The sequence below is a fragment of the Hevea brasiliensis genome, chromosome 11 (assembly GCF_030052815.1).
Source record: "Hevea brasiliensis isolate MT/VB/25A 57/8 chromosome 11, ASM3005281v1, whole genome shotgun sequence".
Lineage (NCBI taxonomy): Eukaryota > Viridiplantae > Streptophyta > Magnoliopsida > Malpighiales > Euphorbiaceae > Hevea > Hevea brasiliensis.
The window spans coordinates 2,584,711-2,610,098 of NC_079503.1; the positions used below are offsets into that span (position 1 = coordinate 2,584,711).

Sequence of the window (25,388 nt, forward strand, 5' to 3'; positions counted from 1 at the left end):
ACCGATCCAATTGTACAAATATGAATATTTAGTTCAGCTTCATAAAGGGGGCATCTTTCTAATTCATATTATCATTATCATTAATTGATGCCAACTCCAATTAGATAGAACAAAACGTGCAGAGTCAAAGTTCCATGAAACATTGGCGCAGTTGCAGCAATCGCGAGGAACCATTGTGGTGTTCCTTTGGGGTGGTCCTGCAGGAGAAACAAAAACATCACTGACCCTTCTCGAAAGCCTTGCACTTGCAAGGAGGGGTGCTATCTTTCTGGCGGAAGCAAAAGGGTTCCATCGAGTAGTGCATCAAGGGGATTCCCTGGGGCTCCAAGGATCAGCAATGTTGCTTGATATCCAGGGGGTGGTCAGTGATGTGCTTGTTTTAGCTCACCTGTTCATGGAAACCGGATTCTCCTACGTGAGGAATGAAGGAAACGAGAACCCCCGTGTTGTAGCTTCCAAGGATTTATATGACTACTAATCCTACGGGCCAGGCTCAATGGTAACTTCTCAATTGTCCATTTAGAGGCTTTCCGATGATACTAATTAATTTTTGTATTTTACTTTTTATTAAACTCACAAGTTTTTCTGTTAAATTTTTTATTAACAAAAAATTTTTATATTAATTAAATTATTATTTAATATTTTTATTTTAATCAAATTAAATAATTTATATATTTTAAAAAATATTATTATTTAATCTAAGTATTACTGTTATTAAGCTTTAATTGAGTGGAAATAAAATTATATATAAATTAATATTTATATTAGCCGTTCGTAATTATTAAATGCAGCAGTTCAAAAAATTATTAATATAATTTAAAATGAATGTATTCAAAACGATTTTAATACTGTTAAATTAAATATTTATATTTATATTTATATTTATATTTATATAAAATTAATTAATATAAATATATTATTTATTTTTAAATTATTAAATTTATTTTTATATAAAGTCAAGTTTGTAATAAATATATTTGTTTTAAATTAAAATTAATAATAAAAGTATATTATTAATATATTTAATATAAATTTGATTTTATATAAAATAATTTAATGTAATTTTATATTAAAATTCATATAAATTCAATTAATGTATGTATGTAATTAAAATAATAATTATATAAATTTTAATAAAAATATTTAATTTAAAAATTATTAAATTTATTCTTATATAACATAAAATTTATAGTAACCACGCTAATATTAATGAGCCTTTTGGTCCCCATCGAACCAAGACCACTTATGACGATAACCTTTGGGATGGATGGAGGACCAGCCTACCGTGTAGCCTTGGAAATCTTCAACTTTGGTGCTCCTTGGGCTCGTTGTAAACTTGGCAAATGGAAAGGGCAATTTCGGGAAAAAAAAATTTGGGAAGGGCAATTATGTCAAGAAGGAGAAGAATAAAATTATAGGAATATCCTTGCTGCTTGTAGATTCTAGTTCCTTACTGATAACAACATTCAATTCAATAAAAATACCTCGTTACAGCACTGCAGAAGATAAAATTAAAAAAAAATAAATAATATTTAAATATTTTATTTTATTTTATTTAAATCATCTTTAAACAGAGGAGTTTTTAATTATTTATATTTATATTTATATTTATATTTTTTTCTTATAAAAATAAGAAGTTTATTAATGAATTTTCAATTTTTTCAAAAAAGAAAGCTTTATTGGCGTATCAATCTCTATTTATCTCCCATCAACTCCACTTATAAAAATCTGCAAAATTCTTGGCACAATTTAATGGTAAACTCTTTTTCTCCGTAAATTCTTACTTAAATTGAATTTATTATGAATTTAAAATATAAATATATAGAATTCATATATTTAATAAATAAATTCTATTTTTTATATTTAATGTATAACAATAACATCTTTATCAAGTTTCTCTATTTTCTCTTCTAAAAACTCAAAACAGCAAGAAAATTATTTAAAAATAATAATAATTAGATCGAGGTAGAAGATGATAGTGCCTGATTTCATCACAATAGCATGCCCATACTGCATGTCGTTTAAGGTACAAAAAAGCTGAATCTTCACTATATTGATTGTTTGGCTCGCTATGATGATCAAAACATTGAAAAAAAATGTTCCACCATCAAACCTCACCTTTCCTTCGTGAATCTCTGGAAGGATCAGCAAACCGAACAGAGAAAGATCGAGAGAGGTTTTCAGGCTCATCCTTTCCAGACCCTTGATCAAAATTCTGCAAGTAACTGTATTCATCATAATATGGTGGTACCTGCAAGGGACCTGATGAAGACTCGAACAACTTCTTCTTTTCTTTCTTTAACTTCATCCACAGAACTTTCCACCTGAGCTTGTTCAATCCGGCCGGTGATTGTGAGCTCGCGGAATTAATTTCTTCATAACACTGGCCCAACCGCATAGTTCTGCTGCGAGAATTGCACCAGTCACCGATGCCTATTGCAGTGAAACAGCTAGAAAAGTTAAATTCTTTTGGTTGCTGAAGCTCCCTAGCTTGCTAGAGAAACTAAATAATGTAAAAGTGAATATCAAGAGCTGAATTTATCAGTCTAGAGAAGGTAGTTGGCTGGCTATTCAAGACTGAAGATTTGCTGAGGTCTGAAATGCCAAGCATTATATGAAGTCGGCTTTAGCAAAGCAAAATATGCTTCAAGTCCAAGCCTCCAACTTCGTTGAAAACTGCAAGACTTAAAAACGTGACAAGGACTGCTCACTTTTGATTTTTCCCCATAGAATATATCCTTATCTCAAATCTTAATGATGCAGATGACAAGGCATATATAATAGTTGCATTTTCTTTTTATAAATCATATGATTTTAAAGATTTATAATTTTTTAAACATTTAATTAAATGTTAAGAAATTCATGTAATCAACCCCAAATACCTTGAGATTAACTTAGTATTATTTGTCTGTCTCTTGGTACAATGCAAAAAAGCCCGCTTGGGCTCTCTCTCTCTCTCTCTCTCTCTCTCTCTCTCTCTCAAAACATACTCTTTTCATCTTGGCTTTGAAGAGTTGCCTTAGCCTTCGTTGGCCGACAGCAGCTATTTCTCCTTTCTTTTTCCCATTTTTTTAGTTTGTTCTTTAGTTCTTTTAAATTCATTATTTTTTTTCATGGATTTTGTTATCTTTTGCTCCCTTTAATGGAGATTTTGGATTGATATGATTTTTATCTCTATCTTCTTATAATGTTTTTATAGAAAATTAAAAAAATTAATAATTAAATATTATTCTTGTAAATTTTAACTTTTAAGAAGTCTAATTATTAATCTAATTCTCCTAAAGTTAATATTTAATCACCAATAGTTTATAAATACTAAAGAAAAGATTTATCCGCTTGGAAGAAAAATTACCTTTACAAAATGATTTTCAAGCAATTGTATGAATTTATGTGATGCTACCAATTTACATAACATAGAGAACTTTTAGACTAAAGGTAAACCGACTACATTTATATTCGCAGACATCTATACATGTGAAGGTAGAAAAAAAAAATTCATTTTTAAGTTTTTTAAAGAATATCTCTATTTGTTTTTCGATGTATGAGTGAATTAATATTCTTTATCTTGTGAATCTTATCTCCATCTATCTATCTTAAAAAAAATAAAAATAAAAAAAAAGGAAGAGTAACATCACTAGGATTCCCCTTGCGCAATGAAGAAAATTTAGCCGAAGAGAATTAGGTTCCAAAATCCGTTTGATTTCATATTTCCTCCAGAGCAAACAAAGTTATTTGGCGGCCCTACTTTCCAGGTTGATGAGTTTCCTGAAGTTGGAAAGAATCAAGCAAACCTTACAGTTAGAGCCTCTTCCATACAATCTTTCTTTATGCATACAAATGCTCTCATCCAATGGTTTTCACCTTTCACAGCAACACCCTCGTCATTTTCTCAGAACCTAGGAGTCACATCATCAACACAATTAAAATCCAAGCCATGCTCAATCAATCTGTTATATTTCATACAAACAAAAAAAAAAAATTTAACAACAAATGATAGTGATGCTATCCATTTCACTGGCTATTACAGTGACATAACATTAAATTGGGGTGATGATCCTTCTTGCAACCCCTTAAATATTGTCATCCAACAGCTTTTTCAAACTTTAACTATGTGAGAGGCTTTGTTTTCTTTAAACTGGTAAACAGTCCTCTCAGGCCAATACCAATTACAAAAGGTTATAGAGATTCCTCATATATTTGGTAACTGTACAAATTCTCTGGTTGTCAACAGCCATAGTGAACCACGATATAAAAAAAAAGGTCATGCTGGCCCATTATAAGGCTGCCAATATTGGAGTTTTTATCCTAGAATGTTGCAAAGCAACTTATCTAGGCACACTCCAAGACTTTTGAATCCTCTAAAAAGTCCACAATGGTGATGCCACGCAAACCACCAACCTACATTTACCAGAAAGATAATAATATTAGTTGAAGTCTTATTGTGATGCATGATAACACCGAAACTTGTTCACTAATGAACTCAATATGCTACACAAGATCATATTTAGTTTTATATCACAATCATATAGAGCTTGGCAATCAAACCGCCCAATTTGAAATTATTATTACCCACAGATGCGGCAAAAATATAAAGGAAACGCACTCAGTAAGTCCTGCAGGAAACCTCAAGAAACAAATAAATCTTCCATATGCATTCTCCAAGCACGTCTCCTTCCTACACTTTTATTGTTGAAAGCTTCTTTAAGGGCATACTAAGCTAAATAATTCAATTCTATCAATCTAGAACTTTGTCAACATAAATTCCCGTAGCATGGTGTAAGCACTTTTTACTAGAAATTTGGCCAAACAAACATGGTTACTGTACTTTCATTTACCAAAAATTATCAAACATTGTTCCAATTGTGGCAATCCAAAATATAATCATTAGCAAGCGAGGCACCAATCAAGAATTCAAAAACAGTTATTTTTCAGCACAACTTGATGGAATTGACCAAAAAGTCACTCCTTAGCTAATCCATACACAAATGCTTGTAATAGGCAAGAAATAATTGACAAAGTGTGGGCAAGACATCGATTCTCACCTCCTGCTTATTTGCATGTGTGGTTTTTCTTCCAAAGTCCCAACTTCATGATACTGTTCTCCCATAGCAGATGGATGCAATGTACAGATTCTTTGACCATTTATCCTACCATTTAGATGAAAGAAAAATTCCTTATCTGCTTATTTACTATCCCAAACTTTCACATGTAAAATTAACTTACCAAGACATTTTAAGGACTCTCAAAATAAACATTTGCATATATAAGAATTTGGTGTAGAACAACCATTATAATGCATGAAAGCTCTCTATGTCAGTCAATTCTTAGATAAAACTGATTCATTAAGATAATTCTGAAAAATCTTTAACCACAGAATTAGAGCTAAAACTATTTTTATCAGTTTTTAGCCCTTAAACATACTCTGCGTTCAATTAATGCACAAAATGATATGCTTACAAATTTGCAATGCAGCTTCTTTCCAAGGCTAAGCTCTAACAAAAGATAAGTGATCTTTCCAAACCTCATACACTGACATCTTTTTCTTTTCCCAGAGAAAATTCATTATGAACTTAATATACATGGTAGACAGCAAAGACTGAATTAAAGCAATTCTTGCAGTGGAAAAATAAAATTTTCACCACCAGGTTTGTAGATTGGGAAGCTCGCTCCCTGTATTCATAGCTCCAATGCACTAGAATCTTATTAGTTCATAGAAAATCCTCACCTCAAACCCAGTGCATGGACATGCCATACTTCACCCAAACTCATCACATAATGTGAATAGTATTCCCATAAACAGCTATAATGAAATCTCCTCAATTAGAAAAAAGAAGTAAATTTGTGGGAAAAGAAAAATGGACGGAGAACGTAGCAGAAAATCAGTAAGCAAGTATCAGAGACCCTAGTAAATTGGTGGCACACATTTAAGCATCAAAGAGGGCGGGGGAGGGGGAGTTGTAACAAAATTTACATGTACCTTGACATGAGTACTAGGAAATGCAGAAGTCCGCAAGGTTTCCTGTGCCACATCTTGTGATTTCCTCTTGGGAGCACTAAGTATGAATGCAGCTTGATCTGCTGTAGCAGCAGTTGAGGTTATTCGATATCCATTCTCCCACCTTCTATGGATCCCCTCACTGGGATAGAGGAAATCAAGCTCAACAACCTAGAAGTAGAATTTGAAAAATGTTCAGTGCTGTCTGCAGTTTTCTATCTGAGGTAGAATATGATAGTTGGCAAATGGACAACCTGACTAGGATAACCTGCATTCCTGGACATTACAATGCCCCACTTGCTACCTGCAGTGGTCATTGAGGTAACAGAGAAGCCTTCTTTCCACTTTTTATTGATCCATTTGAAAGGAAATACATCACTAACTTTGTAGGATTGTTGAGTGTAAGGAGTACCTTCAATAACAAGAACAAAAGGACCAACATTAGACAAATCATTGAATTGCTCAACGGTACTTACTGGACAAAGCTTATCAAAAACAAAATATAATTTTCAAGACCATGACAGGACAAAGGAGACAAAATGAAAAAGGTATTTATTAAGTTTTCTTTACCCTTTGACATAACAACCAAGGCACTGCCATTAGCTGTGCCAGCAACAGAAGTGATATAATAATTCTTGTCCCATTGTTCCATTATCCACTCCTGATGAAATAATCAGAAAGGACAAGCTTGCTGAGTGAATGGATGACTAAATTGATGAATAGCAAAGTTGAAAGTTAAAAAGCTAAATAATGCCTACCTTGTGTAAGAAAAAGGGAGATAATTCATAAACCTGTGATGTAAACCCTGTTCCCGCGTCCATAATAATGGCCCACAAATTTGCAGATGAGGCCACACAGCTAATGTACAAACCATCTTCCTTCCCTTTCACCACATGCTGGTCAATTCTTGAATCCATTACATTGTAGTGATACCTGCAGTAAAGACAGTCAATTACTTGATGACAAGAGAAGAAGATTCTAATACTAAAACAAGTGAAACCAGCTATTTATAGAAAAAAAGCTATAACTAGATTGCCATCCAATCCAACAAATAATCAATATCATCCAAGCATGTTAAGTTCTCTACAATAACACTATTATATACCACAAACATTAAAAATTAAAAAGAACCCAACATTAAAAAATAAATAATAGAAGGAGAGAGAAGTAACAATAACAAAAATGACTGAGAATCAATGCAGTTTGATGTAGAACAAGTTCTTATAACAAATCGATGTGGAACCAGGGATGAGAAACAAATTCTTAAAAGAGTCAAGATGCAAAGGAAGAAAAGCAAATCCTCAAATTTTATTAATTGTCAACAATAATATAATCATAATAATATTCTCTCTTATAAAATACTTAGAAATAAGGATTTATAGTTTATCAACTAGTCCTATTAGTAACAAACGAGGTATAGTAAACCAAAACAAATCAGGAATCTAAACGAACGTAAACTTCCCAAATAAAATAAAATATTACTTACTCGTTAAATTTCCTAAATAATAGAAATATAAAATTCCTGATTTTACAATGAAAAATTAAATTAACGTAATTGCTAAATTGAGTCTTCTTGGACCGCATAACAATCCTAATTATATTGTTAGTTTATATACATGTATATACATTGCAAAACAAGATCATGCGAAAACATGTCAACAAAGTCCTGAAGCTGCACACAATTGTTCTAGAGGGCATCCTCATCTTCACTGAAAGAGGAGCTGGAATTCAATTCTGCATCATATATGCTTAATCATATTACTAACCTCTGCTTCATTGACAATCTAAAATTATAGACTGAGATCCACTGTGTAGCTGGAGTACCAAGCCGTACTTTCTTCTTGAGCTGCCCACCATCCTCCAATTCAACAAATGACCTTCCCCTCTTCTGACCCACCTATAATAATTAAAGGATTGCCAAAAATAATTTTTATTAAAAAAATAAATAAACATTAAAGATTAACAAGTCAATGTAACCACCACGCAACAACCTTAATAGCTCCATCAGTTAGAATAGGTCGTAACATAATATTGGAGCCTATGCTGTTGTCAAAAAGGGAAATGAGCTTTGAATAATTGGGTTCTTCATCAAATCTCATGTTGGTCACCATGTCATGAAATTGTTGAAAAGGAGGAGGACACAAGAAACAAAGCATTTCAGGAGAAGTTGCCATCTTCTTTTTACAAACAAGAAATCCTTTGTTTTCTCCCTGAAGCTCAAAGACAAATCAAATCATAATATATAGCGAAACAAAAGGAAAATCAACAAGCAAAAGTTGCAAAATTAAGTTAATCATGGTGTAAAAACTTACAACATAACCTTGCCAAGGAAGCTTTCCCTTAAGGAGGAATATGAGGGTATAAGCTAGGGACTCAAGATCATCCCTTCGGCTACCCGTCCTACCCAAATGAGCATGTACACTAGCGTACCGAACAGTTCCCCTGCAAAAAATATAAAACAATATGAGGATTTCAAGATAAATATTGTGTGCGCGACAGATCCAAAGGAACGTAAATAAGGATAAAAGATGAAAATTATTCAGTAGAGCATAACAACAATAAGATATGCAACCAAATCAAACTGGTTGCTTGTGGCAAGATACAGAACATATAAACAGGAAAGTAAACTCTAACATGAGATATTTATGAATTTCATTCTCTAAAATACATTTAGAGTTAATAATTTCAATAAGCCAATGATTTCAATGAGCCAATGATTTCAATGAGCCAATGATCCACTGGTCCAAAATTACAGTTAGTAATAGAAACATTTACCTGAAAACATCAGGCTTTTGGTCATAATCAACATGACGACCAGAAGTTGCATCCCGCCATCTTGAAGCTGAAGCAGACAATAGCAGAGTCACAATTCTTTCTATCATTAATTATGACATAACATCATATAAGCATCCCCAAATGTCAAGAACTAGAAGTTGATAAAGTTAGTCCACATAAGAAGCCGTACCCAAACCAAGATCAATTAGATACAACTTCTTTTCATTGGGTGTCCCAGGCAGGCCAAGCAAAAAGTTCTCTGGCTTAACATCCCCATGAACAAAACTGGAGAAGAAATGGAAAAACGATTAGGCATAACTAAAGTAAAAGGAGGAAGGAGACACACACACACACACACACACACACACACAATATAAATGCATATGACACACCCTCTTAAGTGGAGCTGTTCTAGAATTGATATTGCCTCCACTGCTATACAAGCAACCATCTGTTCAGACAGCCTGCACCAAAAACAAAATTTAAACAAAGAAGTATTAAAAGAAAGAATTGAATTTTTAGAATAATTTGAAGACCTTTCTTTTGTGATGGCAGTTTTGTGGTGGTGGTAGTAGTGGGGGGTGTGTGTGTGTGTGTTGTTTTGGTGGGGGGGTGGTGGAGAATGTTATTGGAATTATTTAGTCACATACGTTTGATTATTAGAGTTCCAAACATCCCAAAGGCTAGGTCCAAGCATGTCCATGACCTGAATTCAAACTCAAAATAAAAGGTGAGATGAGATCACGAATAAATGCTGATGAAATACAAGCAAATCAAACAAAAAGACATTTATGAAGACGTCATAGGAAATTATAGAGAAGAAACTCACTAGGATATAGTAGTCGCTTTGTTGACCTTTATAATGAACCAATGGTAGCCCATAACAACCATTGAGAGTGCTTTAAAAAAAAAAAAAAAAACAAAAATAAACAAAACAAAACATTCAATTAGAAAGACTAGTTAGGTCACAGAAATTGGAACAAATAAAACGGCAACAATGAAATCATGACCTACCTATATACTTGCCACTCATAAGGAGGGCCGTAACTGCATCCTTTGCTATTACAGTGCTCAAATTTCAAAGCAACCTATAGAATCAGACAGAAAACTGCTATTAAAAAAGGCCATCAACCTCTCTCCTAGGAATTTTTATTTTAAAAAAAAATCCTAGGAATTTCTATACAGGTTTACCAAAGTATACAAGAGCACAAACCTCAACAGCATCAGGCCCAGTACGACCTGTACCACCAGACACCCTTCTTCCAACATAAACTTGACCAAAACCCCCTTTCCCTAGCTTTCTCTCTAACTTGTACACAGGGGAGTTGCCAAATTGTACCTAATAAGGAGAGAAAAATAATAATTTTCATAAAATATTGTCTACAATAAATGAATTTTAAGCAGTTAAGAGTTGTTAGTGTTATGCAATTTGCAATGTAATATATGCTACATACATTTTCAGGAAGATCATTACGTTTTACAATATGTCATGCCATACAACCTATGCACATTATGACGTCTAATTTCTTTTAAAATGAGAACCGCTGGGTTAGGCTAGTTTCAAGAGATTTCAAAACAAAGCCAGTAAGCTTAGAAGAAAAGGGCAACCATATAAATCATCATTTTAAAGTTAGAAAATTAACTTTTTGAGTTACCACTTACCAGAAGTATGCCTTCCAAATAAAAATAGGTAAATTGTGTCACTTTCATTCCAGCTCATTTACCTACACCTTTTACCATGTATCTCGCTTGCAGTAGTACATTAAAAGGTAAAAATTCCCCCAAAACAACAATAACAAACTTAAGAGCCTAAGTGACACAACATAAACTGAAACCTAAAATTCACAAGAATGCCATATGAAGATATGTACCCTCTCAGGAAGCGGACTTGTGCTTCCTTCCTCTTCTCCAGCAGCCAATTTTTCTGCACTTTTCTCAACTGCCTGTCTTGCTGGCAAGTCCAGACCTGCACGTCCCCTGCCACGCACTCCACCAACTAAAAGCTTTGCATTCTCATCTTGGTTCATTGCTCTAGAGCCTCTACCTCGACCTGCTGGCAAAGGGATGACAAAGAAACACCAAGTCAACAGGATAGCCATTTCAAGAGTAAAGCTTGGGAGCCATTACCTCTTCCAGCACCACGCCGAGCAGTTGGAACTAAACCAGAAGGATTCTGGTTTTGTTTGACCCTCTGTGATCGCCGAACTCCAGCTTGCAAATCTGGCATTCTTTTCCCATGCAAAAGTTACTTATTTCTATCTAGCGGACCAGGGAAATATGGGTAATCATCCCTAAAAGAAAAATAATAGAACAAACAAATGAGAAGTATTTTTAAATAAACTTGAAAAAGAAGAAGAGAACTGATTAATTCAGATAAAAAGTCTCCAATTCTTTAAGTCTCTTTTTCTCCCTTTTTACCAACACAATTTCAGATAAAAAGTCAATTAGCCAAAAGAGCTTTTGGTAGCTTGATCTAAATATAAAATGAATGTGCACGAAACTTATAAACTGAAACCAAATTTGAAAAACAGTGAAAAAGGAAGCCTTACATAGCACTTAAAATCAGAAATAACAACAAAGGAAACAATTAATGAGGAAACAAAAAGAGACATTTTCATGAAAGACCCCACTTTATTATTATAACATACATGATAAAAGCCTCTCAAACTAAACCATAATTGTTATAATCAACATTCTACACGAAGCATACATTTCAAAATTTCACTGCGTAAAACTTCATTGGTATACAGTTGCAAACAGCCAATGAAAACCCTTCACATAAGACTTGTAAAAAGTATATGACCTTCATACATTCAGCAATGCTAAATTAGCTAAAGGAAAATAAAAACCCAATAAATAAATAAACACGCCAACATAACAGGCATTCATAGCATCACTAATTCAAGTTTTTAAATTGAATGCAACTTAAACTCTCTAATTCGGTGCCTTATACACTATAGAAAGCAAATTTGATTCACAAGTACTGCGTTACAACTTACATACGTCAGAATCAGATATCAAAATCTAAGAATCATCCAAAATAAGCAAATGTCAACATTATCATGATTATAAGCTTTAACAACAACTATCCTTAGTTGCCCAAATATCACAATTGACAAAATGAAACAAAAAGAGAAAAACGCACACCTTCCATCAACAGTTGATTATAAACAATCTAATTCGAAAAATCAGAATCAATGCCCAGAAATAAAAATTTGTAAACACAAAACAACCTCTAGCAAAGACTTGAAACTGATGAAAATCGAACCTATCGCACTAGATGATTATCGAAAACGCCACGCAAACTCATCAAACATGATCGTACAAGAAAACATTCAAAAGGATCAATATCCACATACAGATCCATCCTTATGAATGCACCATCAGCACAAAAACCAACAAAAGACACGATATCAGGAGCACATGATAATTTGTTTAAACATGATTTAGTAGTCTTAATAGAACCCATTACACCATGATAAGAAGACAACCGTTAAAGCACATACCTTTATGGAATGAATTGGAAATTTGAAACCAGAATCATCTAAGCTAAAGGATTTGATGAAGGTAATGAGCTCAAACGAATTTTGATCCTTTTTTATGGAAGGGAAAATAAAGAAAGAATCGATGGTGGTGGGTGACTTCTTGGTATATGTAATGTGTGTGGGGGAGAGACGGTGCACGGGTATCTAAGTGCGCACGTTAGAACACTGAGTACGTGGGTTTCCTTGCGTGAGGGAGTTGCTTCTTATGGTGGACATCACTACTAGGGTATCTAGACCCCAATTTAAAGATTAAGCTTGAAAGTGTGCTTGGCTGTGACGTTCGTTTGGTCACCCACGAATAGCATAGCCACAGTGATAGATAAAAAATAGTTGTTGTTGATGTTGGCTGTCGCTTTTTTGTGGTGACAGATAAGGCTTAAAAGCATATTACGTTATATTTAATAATTATTTTGAAAAATAAATAAGAATAATTTTAAATTTTATTTTCATTATATACTTTTTTATAAGGATGGTTAATAAGAAATTAAAGGGTTAATAATAATAATTTATAAGAAACAATATTCACAATGTTATAATTAAAGGTCTTTTAACCCTTATTAATGGTAACATTTGAAAAAAGTTTGATAAAATTAAAATTTAAAAATATTTTTTATTTAAAATATATATATATAGTATTTTAAATTTATAACAAATCAAGTTTAGATGAAAAAATTTTTTATTAAAAATTATGAATTTGCAATTTATGTAGGTTTAATTTACATAATATTATTTATTATATTATTTTTTTGTCTCATCATAATAAATAATTTAGAAAAAATTTATTTCATTTTATTTGCTATTTTAAAAAATCAATAAAACATCATTATTTTTTTTTAACTTTACTTTTATCTTTTATTATTTTCAATACATATACCTTTTCTTAACACCAGTACTTTTAATGATATTATGAGAATAATTTAGTTAATTATTAATTTTTTTTATAAAATTAATATTATCTAATTATTTTCTTAATATTTGTAAAAAAAACTTGAGAGAATAATTAAGTTTTATTCAAGATATTTATGAAAAGTTTATTAAATTAATTTATTTAAATATTTTTACTAATAAAATATTTAATTAATATGTAATTAATTTAAAAATATATCAAATTGATAAATTGGCCAAAAAACAGCGTAATATTATTTTAGTTTCAAGAATAAAATAAATACATCATGATTCATATAATTGAAAGAAAAAAAAAATAAGGCCTAACATGTATATCAAAAATTTAGAATTAAATATGGATTTAGGGTGTTAATTGTAATTTTGTTTTTATACATTAAACAGAAAATATGGCGTCGAGTTGATAGGAGTGAAATATATATATATATATATATATATATAAAATGTATTATGATATATTATTTATATTTTGTGTATAAATAATTTAAAATTTTTTAGAAAATTTATAATTTGATCTCTAAATTTATTTTATATTATATTTTAGTTTCTATATCTTAGAAAATTAATTATTTAGTCTATAAATTTTATACTATATTACACTTTAATCTTTAAATTTTAAAAAATTAATTATTTAATAATTTTTATTTTAATATATAGAATAATTCAATCTTTATTATTTTAGTATTAATAACAATTTTATCAATCAACAAAATAATTAATTGTTATATATATTAAAATTATAGAAATTAAATTATGATATAATGTAAAATTTAGAGATTAAATAATTAATTTTTTAAAATTTAAAGACTAAAGTGTAATATAATATAAAATTTAAAGATTAATTATTTAATTTTTTAAAATTTAAAATTAAAGTATAATATAAGGTAAAAATTATAAATTTTCTAATTTTTTATATGATTATTTTCCATAAAACATGTGGGTCATATAGCCATACGACCGGCTATGTTATATGGTAGTGAGTGTTGGGCACTGAAAGAATAATATGCATCATCTAAGTTAAGAGTTGCAGAGATGAGAATGTTAAGGTGGATGAGTGGCCATACTAGGCTAGATAAAGTCCGTAATGAAAGTATTAGAGAAAAGGTAGGAGTGGTGCCAATTGAAGATAAGTTGAGAGAAGGAAGATTAAGGTGATTTGGTCATGTGAAGCGTAGACATACGGAAACTCTAGTTAGACAAGTAGAGCACGTTAGGTTAGAGGATAGAAAGAAAAAAAGGGTAGACCTAAATTGACTTAGAGAAGAGTAGTACAACATGACTTAGAGTATTACACATTTCTGAGGATTTAACCCAAAATCGTTCAGAGTGAAAAAAGTGAATCTATATAGTCGATCATAAATTTTTGGGATAAAAACTTAGTTGAGTTGAGTATACGGGACAAAATGATTTTTTAAGTTTGGAGCATAAACATTTGGGCTTGACATCAAGCTTAGTCCAGCTCCACCTGAGATTTTGTTAAGTTATTCGAGTCCAATTCATTGTCACTCTTGAAGGTAAAGAAGTACACGATACAACTGCAAGTGTTTTAGCTGTTATACTTGGAACTCTCATTTTGCATATTATTCTTTCCTTTCTCTTTAGCTATTTATTTTTAGATTATTAAATTATTTTTAGGAATCAAACAATTGAAACATTGTTCTCCATTTGGGCTAGAGAAAAAAATAATAATCTTTATTTTTTTTTCTATAAATTACAAGAATTTATAATAGATACAAAATGGCTGCAATTTCTCCAAGTAAATGTGGGGGGAGAAAATACATGAAGAATTTTAAAGGAAAAATGAATAAATGTATAAAAGAAATCAGTGGAAGAGGTAGGTGACTGCAAGAGCCACTAGCAAAAGGACGTAAGCAATTCCTTGATCAATAGCCTTGCCTGCAACAAGAACAACAGTCAACCCAGAAATCTATATTAGGAGAAAGACCAATAAATTTCATCCCAATCAAATTAAATAGAAAAGAAAGTATAAGAAAGAAACGCACCATCGCTGGATGGGCCCCGTGCTGCCGGAGAAGGAGCCATGCCTTGTCCATAGCCAAGCTGCAAAAGTGCCAAGAACATAAAGCCAGCAAATTCAGCATACAGCTTCATGGGACTCATCTTCAAAAACCAACACCAACAGATCGAGTCCAAGAAGATTGAGCGAAACCAAGAATCAGAGAGAGAGAGAGAGAGAGAGAGAGAGAGAGATTTAAAGAGTGGGTGAATGAAGGAGACGGTAGGCAAGGAAAGAGTTGATGGTATTTATATATGGGTATTTAGGAGCACGTTTGGAATTTGCACAGCAGCAGCTCATTGAATTTTCTAGGAAAATTAGAGATTGGATGTGAAGGGAACGCGTCATGGACACGAGATTTTTGACTCGGTTGGCGGCTCAAGACGGCCTCTAAAATGCTGCCTCGTGGCATTTTAAGTTTCGGTCGAGACAAGAATCCTTCTTTTTTTCGTTTGGTAAATCGTTTGAATAAAATATTCTAGAAACTATAGAAAGGATTGCAGTTCTAGCTGGTGGATATGTTCCCTTTGTTTTGAATTTTTATTGTTTTATTCGGATTTGTCATTAAGAAATTGAAATACTGAGTTCCATTTAATATACCCAGCGAGACAAACCAGAAGTGGTGTGCTAGAGTTTGTTGATTTAAGGGTAAATTATATTTTAGTACTTACATTTTAAAAAATTTATTATTTAATTTTTATGTCTTATTTTTATTAAATTATTTAATCTGTCATTAATTTTTTTATTAGTAATATAAATTAAACTATTATTTAATTTTTCTATTTTAATAAAAATAATTAAGAAAAATATATTAATTAATTTTTATAATTTAATTTTATTAATTATTTAGTCTCATAATTATTTTTAATACTTAAACTATCCTAATTATCTCTCACCTATGTCTCTCTTATTTTTCTCTTTTCATATTTTTTTTCTTCTACATCCTCATCATTTTCCCCTTATTTTTCTTTATTTTCATTTGCTGGTAAAAATGGTATAAATTATCTAAAAAAAGTCAATCTTCTTAAATTTATAAGTAATTAATGAAAATTATTTTCTAATAGAGAAAACATAAAACTAATGTCAAAAAAATTGAAAGTAAAAAAATATATAAATTCAAATTTAATATTCACATAGCAAAATTTTTATTTTTATTCAAGAATATATTTTTTAAAATACTATATTTTTTAAAATATATGAACTAACTAATTAATTTCACTAAAATAAAAAGACTAAATAATTATATTTTTCAAAATATAAGAAGAAATTAATTAATTAATTTTCTTAAAATAAAGATACTAATAAATATTAATTTAACTAATATAAAAAATGAAAAATTTGATAAGAAATTAAATAATTTAACGAAAATAAAATATAAAAATTAAATAATAAATTTTTTAAAATATAAAAATTAAATAATTAATTTTATTAAAATATATAAGAACTAAATAATAATTTTTTCTCTGTGTCATGTCAAAGTCGTAATAGTTTAGAAAAGATTTTCTATGACTAAAGCCTTGCTAAGGAAGCAAAGACAAAATAAAAATTGAAAAGTCCATCTCTTTATACTTGAAAATTATTTTCCAAAATCTCTAGTTACACAGCTTTGAATTTGATTAGTTGACCAGGAAAATCAAATGCTCATTTTATACAAGTAAAAGAAATTAATATTTAACCATTTGATGATTAATTATTTATTAATTTTTTCTAACATAAAAACATTCAAATAATAAACATTAAAATGAGTATCGGGTGGGGAGTTCATTTTGTGATCCATGCTATGGGAAATAGTGACGCGCCTACTTTCTGCGGCTTTGGCTTTGCTATCCTGTTAGGCTTATGGCTTGGTTTGGATGAGTGAAGTGGTAACGGTTCAAGTGGCTTCTTTGTATTCTTTGGCTGTGTGGAGGAGCAATGTAATAGTGCAAGTGGCTGCCCTTTCTGGCCTGGGCAGCTTTCGTAACCCCGTAATGCAAAAGGCGAACTTTGCGTAGGAAAGGAATCAATCTCAATTTCTAAAAGCATTTTATACCCTTAAACTTTGCTTCGCCATCTTTCTTTAGTCCTTCCTTTCTTTGCTTATATAACCCCATTGTCCACGGATTCTTTCCTTTTTCTTCTCATGTCCGGTCTCACAGCAAAATATTAACAACTTCCAGGAAGAACTTGCAGAAATATGTGTAATCCAGTTGTGCCTTTGATCAGCCATAGGGCCTTGCTGAAGGAGAGAAGATGGCTGGTTTTTCAGGCGGCTGAGACTGGGACTGAACATGCAAGAACAGAAACAGCCGCTGGTGGTGCTGCTAGTGGTGGCTCGATAAAGAGGTGTGTATGCTCACCAACGAGGCACCCAGGATCCTTCAGGTGCAGGCACCACCATGCTGATTATGTGTGGGATCGTAAACTAACAAAGAAGTAAGTCCGTTTGTAATTATGAATAAAGTGGAATCACTGCTGCCGCAGTCAATGCAAATTACAGAAATTCTTGTATGAATTACTGTAATGTTAGTTCCTTAATTGCCTCCAGTTTACTTATAAATTTATAATGTATTTGCAGGATTAATTAGTTTATCAGTGATGTACTCATATGGGTCCAACCAGCATATACAGAAGCAACAAACTCCAAATGAATATAATTCAACAAGTTTCATACAAGATGGGTTTAAATTCATATATACTGTAATTCCCTGGTAAATGAATCCTTTTCACTGATAGGACAGCCAATCAAAGGATAGACCAACTAGTATAGTTATTGAGGAAAAAAAAAAACTAGTATGGTTACTAAAAAGGCTACCGGAAACCTCAAAATTTTTACCTCCAGCACCCAGCTATATCTCCTTCCACTTCAAGACAATCTGCCAGTGTCCTAGGTTAATGATGATGGCCCCCATATCACTGCAAAGAATCAGATGACAATTTGTGGATTAGCAAAAATAGCCTAGACGGTAGTAGTATATCTAGCAAGACTAACATATCAGCAAAGCCAACTCTAGAGTCTAGCCATATTATAATGATATTCCCTGGTCCATTGAAATAATTGTTGAAAACCACTTAAAGGTGAGCCAGAAACCAGAACATGATATGTTTGAGTAACATATTAAGACTTAGTAAATCATACAGCTCGCTACCCTTCATTCTGAAAATCTAAAGTTCATCTGCAGTAAAGTGGCTAGTGTTCTATTGCAATGGGAAAAAAAGAGCAGGAAATCCAACTAGTTTTCATTTTGATTTATGAATAACTTCCTATTCTACAGGCATTCAACTATTAGACTTGCAAAATCATTAGCATTAGTTCAATAGCAAAGAAGTCTTCCCCAGAATAATGAGGTCTTGAGCCTGAAATTAGTCGTAGCCCATTGAAAAAAAAAAAAATCAAAGACCATGAATAAAGTCAAAATCACATAAATTAATACTAAACAGGGATACTTCTAGTAATGAGGGGACCATCAATATGCATGCAACTTATGGAGCAATTGCAAGAATCCTCCAAATTAGTGATTCCAGATTATTTTTCATAAAGAAAAAGAACTCCTGACCTCAGGATAACAGTCTTGACGGACAATAGTCTGGTTGTCAGTATTCACGTACACTTCACATGATACTCTTGCCTGAAATATTTTAGAGAACATAAATTAGACTTGCTGAGACAGATGACATTGCATCAGGCATGCAGAATAAGTAAAAAAGATGTGAGACAGCAAAGGAAATAATCAAAGGTGGTGATGGCACATGTTTACTTCTTGCAACTAAATGCGATACTAAAAAAGTTAATCCAGGTAATTGACACAAAGTTCAAATGCAAAAGTGCTCACTTGCTGCAGCCAGGATTGTCCTATTATAGGAAAACTACACAGAATGATGCAAATATTAGCCAATGGCAGGCAGATACATGCCAGGCACCCTCCAAACATAAAAATACTACTCTAGTTTCCATGTCTACTAATCTTCCATCATTCGCATCAAATTAACCTCATTTATCAGCCCATAGTTATCAGATTCGTCACCTTCACCTGAGTTCCGCATTCCAGATCATGAGTCCCATGCCATGGGACATTTGTGTCCCAAAACGCTGCAGGACGCATTCTGAAAAGCTAAATCTAGCGAACCCATTCACTCAACATTAAGTATCACTGTGAACACAAAATCAAGGGGAAGATTGAAGTAAGGAGAAGAAATACAAAGAATTTAAAACTCAACTCAACTCAACTAAGCCTTTATCCCAAAGATTTGGGATCGGCTATATGGATTTGCTTTCTCCACTCTAAACGATTTTGGGTTAAATCCTCAGAAATGTGTAATACTTCTAGGTCATGTTGTACTACTCTCGTCCAAGTCAATTTAGGTCTACTCCTTTTTTTCTTTCTATCCTCTAACCTAATGTGCTCTACTTGTCTAACTGGAGCCTCCGTATGTCTATACTTCACATGACCAAACCATATCAATCTCCCTTCTCTCAACTTATTTTCAATTGACACCACTCCTACCTTTTCTCTAATACTCTCATTACGGACTTTATCTAGTCTAGTATGGCCACTCATCCACCTTAACATTCTCATCTCTGCAACTCTTATCTTAGACGCATACGACTCTTTCAGTGCCCAACACTCACTACCATATAATATAGCCGGTCGTATGGCTGTACGGTAAAATTTTCCTTTCAACTTATTGGGAATCTTACGATCACATAAAACTCCCGTGGCACGTCTCCACTTCAACAATTCGGCTTTAATCCTATGACTAATATCCTCCTCACATCCCCCATCAACTTGAAGGACTGAGCCTAGATATTTAAAGTGATTACTTTAAGACAGTACCACTCCATTCAAACTAACTCCTTCCCTATCACCAGTTTGGCCTTCACTGAACTTGCAATGCATGTGTTCTATCTACGTTCTACTTAACTTAAAACCCTTTGACTCTAAAGTACTTCTCCAAAACTTTAGCTTTCTATCGACTCCTTCTCGTGTCTCATCTATCAGAACAATATCATACGCAAACAACATGCCCCAAGGAATAATCTCTTGTATATGTTTCGTCAATTCATCTAAAACTAATGTTAAAAGGTAAGGATTTATGGCTGATCCTTGGTGTAATCCAATTGAGATCGAAAGATCTCGTGTCCCCTCCCACTATGCGAATAATAGTAGTTGCTCTTTCATACATATCTTTCAATACTTGTATGTACCTAATAGATACCCTCTTTTGTTCTAACACATTCCATAAGACATTTCTTGGAACACTATCATAAGCCTTCTCCAAATCAATAAAAACTATGTGTAGATCTTTCTTCACATCTCTATATTTCTCCATCAAACTTCTAATAAGAAAGATCGCTTCCATAGTTGAACGACCGGGCATGAAACCAAATTGATTGAGAGAGATAGAAGTATCATGATGTAGTCGATGCTCCACAACTCTCTTCCACAACTTCATAGTATGGCTCATGAGTTTAATTCCCCTATAGTTTGAGCAACTCTGTATGTCTCCTTTATTTTTAAAAATAGGTACTAAAATACTCCTCCTCCATTCATCAGGCATTTTCTTTGAGTTTAGAATCTTATTAAATAATTTAGTTAACCATGCCACTCCCATATCTCCCAAACACTTCCACACTTCAATTGGTATTTCATAAGGTCCACAGGCTTTACCCACTTTTATTCTCTTAAGTGCTTCCTTCACTTCTAAAGATCTAATCCTTCTAGTATAATTCACATTCTTTTCTATTGTTTTATAGTCTATATTCACGCTATTACCATTTTGACTATTATTAAAGAGATCATTAAAATAATTTCTCCATCTTTCTTTAATGTCCTCATCTTTCACCAACACTTTCCCTTCTTTATCCTTAATGCACCTAACTTGATTCAGATCTTGACATTTCATTTCTCTCCTCATTGCTAATCTATAAATATCTTTCTCCCCTTCTTTAGTTCCAAGTTTCTCATATAACTTTTCAAAAGCCTGAGCTTTTGCTTGACTAACTGCCTTTTTTGCCTCTTTCTTTGCTATCTTGTACTGTTCATATGCCTCATCATTATCACATTTAGGTAATTTCTTATACTATTCCCTTTTTCTCTTCACTGCCTTTTGTACTTCCTCATTCCACCACCATCTCTCTTTTGAGGGTGGTCCATGTCCTTTGGACTCTCCAAGTACTTTTCTAGCTACTTCTCTAATCTTTGATGCCATCTGTATCCACATATCATTGGCCTCCATATCCAGCTTCCATACTTCGGACTCAAGAAGCTCATTTTTTAACTTCACTTGCTTTACTCCTTTGAATTTAAAGAATTATAATTCAAATATTGATTTTCTTTGTTTTTCTTCTTAGGGTCTGTTTGGATGAGGGTGAAGGAGGGATAAATAAAGGTAAATAGGGGTAAGTAATTATTTTACCCTTGTTTAGGAAGAGATGAGTTAATGAAGGGTAAGGGTAAGTAAGGGTAAGCCTTACCCTCCCTTACCCCTCAAATTTCAATTTTTTTTACACTATTAGGGTGTAAGCAGGGGGAGGTGAGAATTGAAAATTACTTTATTTTTTATTTTCCTATTGTGTCATTAATTTTTTTATTAAAAATCCAATTATACCCATTAAAAATAAACCTAATTTGCTAATACAAACAAAAGGTTTTAACATAAAGAGACAATCGAAAATGCAAATTATTGGTCCCCAAGCTAAAAGGCTTTAATTTGCATATTAAAAAAATAAAAAATAAATTTTATGTAATAGGAAAATGTATTTTTGTAATTCTAATAATTATTTACCATTCTTTCACCTCTTTCCAAACATAAAGAATATACATTACCTCTTCTTACCTTTTTATTAATTCACCCCTTTCCAAACATAAAATTTTTTTTATTATAACCCTCCTTACCCTCCGCCTTCCTTATCCTCTCTTACCCTCCCATTAATTACCCTTTCCTCACCCCATCCAAACAGAGCCTTGGAGCTTCAATTTTTATGGGTACAATGCTTTTGCCCCAAATCATAACCAACAGAATCAACATTTTTGAAGAATCTGCCTTTGCCATCGTTGGGACTTGAGAGCTTGCAACGAATGATAGAATCTTAACCAACAGAATTATCATTTAGCTGTGATTGTGAAAATCTCAACAAATCACTATTTAAAAGGGAGAAAGGGCATAAAGGAGTTTCAACCAAGAATATACAGGAAGGAAACAATTTTGAACTCTTGATTTGTTGATAACTGAAATGCAGAGGATGAGATAAAAAGAAAATATCGATGTTGATGAAGATAAAGCCGAATGGGAGACAAACTCTCTCTATAACATCAACACATCTCTGAGCAAGAAACTTCTAGGCCCTAGCAATTGATTTTAAAAAAAAAAAAAAAAAACCTTTTGTTTAATCTTGCTAATGGCCCAGTATTATTAAATGTTAATTAAAATATTATAATTTATTTTTTCAAAAATAATAAAGGTAATCTTACTCTCATTTCTAAGATACCTACGTAAATTCATATAATAAATTATTATTATTATTTAAAAATATTATAAAGAATAAAAGTATAATTAATTTATTTAAAAATAAACAAATTATTACATCTATGATTGGTAAACTTTGAACTAATTAATATATTATTAAATTTTTTTTATAATATTTACGATATTAAATTTTAATATCACTAAAATTTTAATGATTTATAAATAAAAATAATTTTTTTTACAATAAATTTATTAAATATTAAAATTAATACTCTTCATTTTACACTCAACGAACCGAAAATATTATTTAAATGTACAGCAACCCGAAAAAGCGAACCCTGAGTAAGCCTACCCCTAAGCCTTTGTTTGTGTGGTAGGGAAAATGAAGAGAATCAAAGAAAGGAATTGAAGAGAAAAGAAAAGAAAGTAAATTTAATTTACTCTACGTTATTTGGATACGTTATTAGAATAGAGGAGAAACATAATTTCTCCTGTAGGAGAAATAACTATTATACCCTCATTTTCTTTCTTATGCTTATGTTGTAAAAGGATATTTAGGTATTTTACCCATCATTTCTCTCCATTTCCCACCAATTTGGAGAGAAATATTTTTTTATTAAAATTTCTCTTCATTTCTCCTCCTTTCTCTTTCTTTCTCTTCAACTCTCTCTTCAATTTGATGTCCAAACAAAAAAATTTAAAGAAATGAATTCTTTTCTCTTCTCTCAATTTCTATCAATCCAAACAAAGGCTAAAGTATTCAAAAATTAACTAAGTCGCGCATGGTGTTCCTATTCCTGTACCGTGACCCACTGCATATCACGTTCCAGGTAACTCAGCCTACTGATCTGGGGCCTTTTTCTTTTCTACTTCTCTTCCTTTTTGCTCTTTGTAAGAAGCTTGATACATATATGCATGCAACTAAACAAGTATGTGTAAAGAGCTAAAGCAAAGCATGGCTGTCTGTTTCCCTAAATTGTAAGGAATTGGAAGACCACTAAAGACTAAATAAGCAATGAATTGTTAAAGGCACACCTCGGACGAGGTGCAAGGTGTACCAAGTAGGCACCATGCACCATCCAATCTGTTCCCCCATTTCTCTTTTCCAATTATGCTTGAAATCAAGTTGTTCAGAGAAGAAACGCAGTTTTCTTTTTATTTTTTCTCTTTTTTTTTTTTTTGGCTGTTGATGGTTACTTTGATGGGCTGTGATTTTTACGCAAATTTTGAATGTTAATTTTGCTGGAAATTTACTGGGTTGCATTTTTCCTTTTTTGGTAAACTTCGATTGTTTATTTGTAATTTATTGAAATATTTGGTTTGTGATTTTTGAGTACTTTGTGTTACTGCAAATTTTGAGGAGATAAGCAATTGAACTTTGAGCATGAATTTTTTCTGCCTGGATTGTTGTGTTTATTGAGGGAGAGGAAATAGCAAAACCGATGAACCAAATCGAATAGAAAATTTTCTATTCTTCCGATTTCCTCCGTAATTCAATTCAGTTTTCTTAATTTTAGATTTTCATTTTTTCGTTAATCCAGTTCGGTATTGCACAGCTTATATTATAACAGAGACAAATGAAATTTCCAAAAATTCATACATTCACCATTAAACTACAGTTCTAGCGTGCGATTAAATAAACCAAATCACATTTAAGGCAAAGAAGCAAACAATTAAAAGAAAAGGAAGGAACACGAAGAAAGAACTAACCTTGATGGGAATTTTGAAAAACAAGAGCCCAAGCTCTCCATGGACCTTGGTACTGGTATCAAAGGGAATAACACCCCTAGCCAAATCCTCAATCAAGTAAAACACATCGTGTATAATCTCAAGACCATTCAAATCAAGAAAGGCATTCACGTACGAGTATCCTCTCGCCCTAATTTTCCCTCCCTGAGAACGCACAAGCCCCAGCTCTCTTCCTCTGTACCCAACCGAAACATCGAGGGAACTATAGTCTAAGGAAAAGAAGTCTCTGTTTCGAATCCTGATGACAAGAGAGAAGGAGAGGTCGAGAGTGAGTTTAGGGGGCGAGTTAACACGTACGTGATTGAGTCGAATTCGGGCGACTTGGAGAGTAGGGTCGGAGGGGTAGAGAAAGAAAGCAGCAGCAGAAAGGAGGAAGATGGCAAAAGTGAAGAAGATGCAGCGGCGGAGGAAGACGAGTGATGGGTTGGGAGGTGGGTGGTACCAAGACAGAACGATGACGTTTTGGGGAACCGGGTCGGGGTGGGAAGGTAGAGAAGTATACGGAACGGAGAAGGGTTTTGAGTTTGAGGTCATGGTTCGCCGGTTCGGTGTTATGCCGACACGGTCATGCTCCGCTTCCGCTGCCCCTCAGCTTAATAAACCAAACACTCGTTTGTTTGTGTACACGGTAAGGTTCGTTGTGTATTCTCTATGATGAGGCAATATCTTAGTGTCTTTCTTTTAATGTAATTAGCGACTTATTCGAAATAAAAATTTATCATCCCTAATATATATGTCTCTATTCCATTGCTTAACCATTATAATTTAAAAAATATCGTATATCTATATCTGACTCATCTCTAATTCAATGCCACTGGCAACAAAATTTAATCTATTACTAATGCCTTGTTTTGTCATAATATTAATCAATAAAATATTAACAAAAATATATTAAAGATTATATATAACTATTAAAATAATAACATGATATATTTTTAATGGAAGAATATATTTTTTT

At 32.4% G+C, this 25,388-nt stretch overlaps 2 protein-coding genes and 1 long non-coding RNA gene across 8 annotated transcripts; all 3 read right to left on the reverse strand.

Moving 5' to 3' along the window:
- Nucleotides 1–3,935: 3,935 nt before the first annotated feature.
- LOC110637315 (casein kinase 1-like protein HD16) lies at nt 3,936–12,503 on the reverse strand. Of its 6 annotated transcripts, none has more exons than XM_058129660.1 (19): nt 12,277–12,503; nt 10,898–11,061; nt 10,642–10,820; nt 9,984–10,109; nt 9,785–9,858; nt 9,600–9,669; nt 9,421–9,476; nt 9,163–9,234; nt 8,961–9,055; nt 8,771–8,837; nt 8,308–8,437; nt 7,987–8,205; nt 7,762–7,892; nt 6,754–6,928; nt 6,566–6,656; nt 6,250–6,407; nt 5,978–6,166; nt 5,043–5,147; nt 3,936–4,398 (listed from the first exon to the last, which is right to left on the reverse strand). In XM_058129660.1, the coding sequence occupies exons 2-18, from the start codon at nt 10,995–10,997 to the stop codon at nt 5,088–5,090; spliced, it is 1,992 nt and encodes a 663-aa protein (XP_057985643.1). In that variant the 5' UTR covers nt 10,998–11,061; nt 12,277–12,503; the 3' UTR covers nt 3,936–4,398; nt 5,043–5,087. The 6 variants fall into 6 exon arrangements, with proteins under 6 accessions (XP_057985643.1, XP_021643050.2, XP_021643051.2 ...); XM_021787358.2 differs by having other exon boundaries at nt 7,987–8,211; XM_021787359.2 differs by having other exon boundaries at nt 10,642–10,823; nt 12,277–12,421.
- A 2,386-nt stretch (nt 12,504–14,889) lies between these two features.
- LOC110637326 (uncharacterized) lies at nt 14,890–15,820 on the reverse strand. The gene is made up of 2 exons (XR_002491495.2): nt 15,222–15,820; nt 14,890–15,114 (listed from the first exon to the last, which is right to left on the reverse strand). It is a non-coding gene; the product is annotated as an uncharacterized LOC110637326 (long non-coding RNA).
- Nucleotides 15,821–17,840: 2,020 nt separating this feature from the next.
- LOC110637332 (uncharacterized) lies at nt 17,841–25,105 on the reverse strand. The gene is made up of 3 exons (XM_021787379.2): nt 24,392–25,105; nt 18,772–18,843; nt 17,841–18,130 (listed from the first exon to the last, which is right to left on the reverse strand). The coding sequence occupies exons 1-3, from the start codon at nt 24,962–24,964 to the stop codon at nt 18,128–18,130; spliced, it is 648 nt and encodes a 215-aa protein (XP_021643071.2). The 5' UTR covers nt 24,965–25,105; the 3' UTR covers nt 17,841–18,127.
- Between the last annotated feature and the right edge of the window lie 283 nt (nt 25,106–25,388).

Coding starts and splice junctions, on each gene's coding strand:
- LOC110637315 (XM_021787354.2), bottom strand. CDS start 10,997: ATGCCAGATTTGCAAGCTGGAGTTCGGCGATCACAGAGGGTCAAACAA. Junction 9,235..9,420: donor TGGAACTCTAATAATCAAAC/GTATGTGACTAA, acceptor TTTTTGGTGCAG/GCTGTCTGAACAGATGGTTG. Junction 6,408..6,565: donor CTTGGTTGTTATGTCAAAGG/GTAAAGAAAACT, acceptor TTGTTATTGAAG/GTACTCCTTACACTCAACAA.
- LOC110637332 (XM_021787379.2), bottom strand. CDS start 24,964: ATGACCTCAAACTCAAAACCCTTCTCCGTTCCGTATACTTCTCTACCT. Junction 18,844..24,391: donor TTTTCAAAATTCCCATCAAG/GTTAGTTCTTTC, acceptor AAAATATTTCAG/GCAAGAGTATCATGTGAAGT.